A 4,204-nucleotide genomic window follows, 5' to 3' on the forward strand; every position below is an offset into this window, starting at 1 on the left:
ATAGCTAACACAATTAAATTATTTGTTTCAAAAAGTAACATAGATATTAATATTAATTTTATTTATGGTGTTATGTTAGACCTCTAAAAATTTTCCTTATTTATTTTGTGTCATTTTTTCTGTCTTTAATTCTTTTTTATTTCATATTTGAATTTAAATTACATTACTTTTTCTGATTGAAAGTTGATATGTTAGAATACGTTCCGCAAATAATGCGAAATTCCAAAAATTTCAACTTATTACTTTTGTCACGGAAGTGTTATATGTTCTTATGTAAAAAAAATTCTACTGGGATATACAATTCATATGCGACATATTTCATTAATGTTTGTTTCTCTTTTTTTTACTAAAGATACTTCAATAATTTTTATTGCATCAAAACTAATGATCTAGCTTTTTTTATGTAAATTCAAATTATGAGAATATCGTGTGTGTGTGTGTGTGTGTGTGTGTGTGTGTGTGTGTGTGTGTGTGTGTGTGTGTGTGTGTGTGTGCGCGCGCGTGCGTGCGTGCGTGTGTGTATATTGTATATATATGTATATAATAATATACATACATATATATTATTATTATTACATAAAATTAAATAATTAAGCCTAAACAATTAAAAAAAGATATTAATATACAGACGTTACTAGGGGAGCTATACGAAAAATTTAAAGGCAGCAACATCTTTTTATAAAAGTAATTGGAATTATAGAGAGAAAGGAGGAAGAAGAGGAAAAGAAGAAGGAAAAGAAGGAGGGTGAAGGAGAAAGAGAGAGAGAGAGAGAGAGAGAGAGAGAAAATCATTGAAATTGTTGTATATGAGAGAAAAATAAATACGTTATTTCCATATATTCTAGGTCGATTTCGGCGACGTTTTCATACCGCCTGACTTGAAGGTACCGAAATTGCAAGTACTTCCTGAATTTTCGAGATTGGCGCACGGCCTCCGCAGTGGCAACATCAGTATTCTAGACAGTAAAACGATCTACATTCCAAATTTGCATTACGACGGTGGCGGACCAGACGCTTACTTCTGGGTAGGCAATGGCTCCGAACCTAGCCATTTTGGTATCAAAGTCCCTAATGAACAGGGCAGGTCAGTTGAAACATAATCATTGTAAAATAATGAATTAAATAATTTTCATAAAAATTTATATTATAATTTTTTTATACAAAAATTAAAATTATACAAATAATTATATGAGAAATAAATAAGTATCAAAAATAATATAATTTATTTTGAAATAAATTCTCTTCATTCTTTTGAAGTTTTCATATTTTAATAATTATGTAAGTATTTTTTAAGATACAAATTTTATTTTCTTCATTTATGTATATATATACTTTAAGTAATTACTTATTTGATTGTGAAAACTATAATGTTTGCAAAAATCCAGAATTCTTAAGAGTTATTATGCAATAAGGTTTCTAATTATTTTCTAGAGAAAAAAAATCAATGTTTAAAAAAATTTTTGAAATATTTATATAATTCTAGAAAAGTCATATTTGTAATTTTGTATTGCTGACGGTAAATTTCTTTTAAAAAAACATTATTTTATTTATAAAATCTTTATCGTAAAACACATAATATTTTATTAAGGTGCACATTAACTTAGTCATATTTTAATATTTTTAAATGAAAATTTAGATATTTCTAATTCTCTATAGTCTCCCAAATTTTTCAAATTTTTGTTTTAATTTTATTTTTATAAAATAAGGATTAAGTGGATTTTAATAAAAAATGCCCATTTCTTTTTTAAAATGACTTAAAAAAATAGATTTTTAAAATAAAAAATTTTGCTCAAAAGCAAAATGGATACCGTAACATTTCCGCATAAAAAATGAAAAATGAATTTCCTTTTATTATACAGAATGTTTCATAATTATCGTTTTCTTCTTAAGAACCGTAGTTTTGAAATAATTTTGAGACGAAAATGTTCTAATACAAAAATGTCAAGGTTACAATAATTTTTGAATTATAATTAATTAAAGATATGTGTAATTCAAAAACTATTACATCATCGATATTTTCGTTTTAGGATTTTTATCTTAGAATATTCAAAAGAACCCAGAAATAATAATAAAGACTATAAAAGTAAAATGATGTTTTACTTATAAGCATTTAAAGTTAACTTATAATTCCAAAAATTATTGTAGTCTCGACATTTTCGTAATAGGATTTTCGTCTCAAAATTACTTCAAGAATGTGTCCTTAAGAGGAAATGCAATTGTCAGACATCCTGTACATTGTTACATATAATTACATATATAAATTACATATATAAAATTACAATTATATATATAAAATTCAAACAAATTTGTTTAGTAATTTTTTTAAATAAGTTTCCGAATACCGTCTGTTTTTTTATTTAAAAAGATAATTTGCTTTCTTAATATAAAACGTTTTATTCAATTTAATGAGACGATTATTAATCTTATCTGATCCACCGACAGTTTGGTACCATTAAGAGGGTACCAAGGAGAGGACATTGAAATCGTCTTACCGGGGAACTTGACGGTGTACGACATCAACTGGCTCGCGGTTTGGTGCGTTGAATACAGACACAATTTCGGGCATGTTCTAATTCCAAAGGACCTCGATGTTCCACCGGCTCTTGGCCAAACGAAAATTACGGTAAACCAAAATGAGTTCTCCAATCTGCCGGTCTGATACGATCCAAACTTTCGTGCCTTATGTACCCTCATTAACGTTTACTGTGAAATAATAATGTACTCTACTTTACTCTTTGATATACACGATGAAAAGCTTTGCTTTAATAGAGATGAATTGAATGTACTGTTTAAGAGGGACGTTTGTGTCTTTATATGACAAAATATATGTAGTTGTTAATGTTTTAGATTTAATAGAAATTGTTCCAGTAAATCTTGCTTTAATTATTTTTGAGCAACAATATTTTCTTAAAAACTATAATTAAAAACAAGATAAATTTTATCTCGAAAAGATAATCTTCTCAATCCTGTCTTTCTATGAAACTATTAGTACATTTTCCAGTAAGCATCAATTAGTAGTTAATAACATAACATTAATGTTATCCATATAACATGTATGTCTAAAGAATCTTTATGCCTTTTAGATATCTTTTAGATATATATAAAAGTCGTATTTATGATATGTCTTTACAAAGTTTTTAGATACGCATATTGTTTGGATAATTTATTGTTATTATAATTGATGTTTACTGGGTTGTCGTTTAAATTCACTGCATATTTTTTCTTCTTAATAACGTTGTTATTTTCAAATGGAATAGCCACCATGGTGGTACAATCCAGTAAGTACAACGCGATCGATGCACGATTTTGTCGCATGGACGATAATCTCTCGTAGTGAGGTCACAGATGCGAGCTTTATTTTTTCAGACGAGCAGCACACCGGCACCTAGGCAGGTGACCAATTGCAAAGAAATGTTGGATGGCCGTGTTCAAGTGCAGTGGCAGCTACAGGGCGAGGACGTGCAGATTCGGATCTCAGGACGCATTGAGGAAGATCAATATGTGGCATTTGGATTGTCAGGTCGGGATGGCAAAGCCGAGATGATCGGCGGCGACGTCGTCGTGATCGGATACAATAATAAAACTGGCAAGTTTATCGCCGAGGATTACTACATGACGGACATATCTCAGTGTGATGGCAAGAGAGGTGTATGCCCGGATCAGAGGATCGGTGGAAGGAACGATGCAATACTTGTACATGGGGAAAGACAGAATGGCATAACAACGGGTACGTCTTTATCCAAACAGAACAAAAAGTCATAAAAATGGTTAAAATGTTTTTAAAACGATTAAAATCACTCTTTGATCACGTCACAATTCTTGCATATTTTAATGTTATTATAAGGTTATTGTGAGATAATTTGCATATTGAATAAAATATATAAAACATCTTTTCGATATCTTATGCAATATAAAATGTTATCTAGATTATGATCTATTGTTTTACTTGAATGTCCTATATACATTATGAACGTGACAGCGACGGAAGAAATACATGGCTAATTGCTTTATTCCCTAGCAATTCCTTAGCAATTTTACTCTTCATATCACTTACAATTAGACAATGTTAGTCTTATGAAAATGCAGTTGCTTATAGTTATACAACTATAATTATATGTATAAATCAGTTATATAAAAAAAATTTATGAATAATTTTTTTATACAATAATTTCATTATATTTAATAAGTAATTAGAGTACAAAAT

At 28.9% G+C, this 4,204-nt stretch overlaps 2 protein-coding genes across 2 annotated transcripts in view; one reads left to right on the plus strand and one right to left on the minus strand.

Annotated features, from left to right (window-relative positions):
- LOC108691104 (protein Skeletor, isoforms B/C) overlaps positions 1 to 4,204 on the plus strand; it is a 69,335-nt gene that overhangs the window by 62,327 nt on the left and 2,804 nt on the right. The window contains exons 5-7 of the mRNA XM_018198743.1: positions 846 to 1,084; positions 2,443 to 2,623; positions 3,367 to 3,727. Of these exons, the coding sequence (XP_018054232.1) occupies positions 846 to 1,084; positions 2,443 to 2,623; positions 3,367 to 3,727 (781 nt within the window). The remainder of the gene's footprint in view (positions 1 to 845; positions 1,085 to 2,442; positions 2,624 to 3,366; positions 3,728 to 4,204) is intronic.
- The window catches only part of LOC108691103 (nuclear pore complex protein Nup107), a 17,097-nt gene continuing 15,551 nt past the window's right edge, over positions 2,659 to 4,204 (minus strand). Inside the window, exon 8 of the transcript XR_001931915.1 lies at positions 2,659 to 2,703. The gene's annotated coding sequence lies outside the window, so the exon portion shown is untranslated. The remainder of the gene's footprint in view (positions 2,704 to 4,204) is intronic.

This window comes from Atta colombica, unplaced genomic scaffold, assembly GCF_001594045.1.
Source record: "Atta colombica isolate Treedump-2 unplaced genomic scaffold, Acol1.0 scaffold39, whole genome shotgun sequence".
Lineage (NCBI taxonomy): Eukaryota > Metazoa > Arthropoda > Insecta > Hymenoptera > Formicidae > Atta > Atta colombica.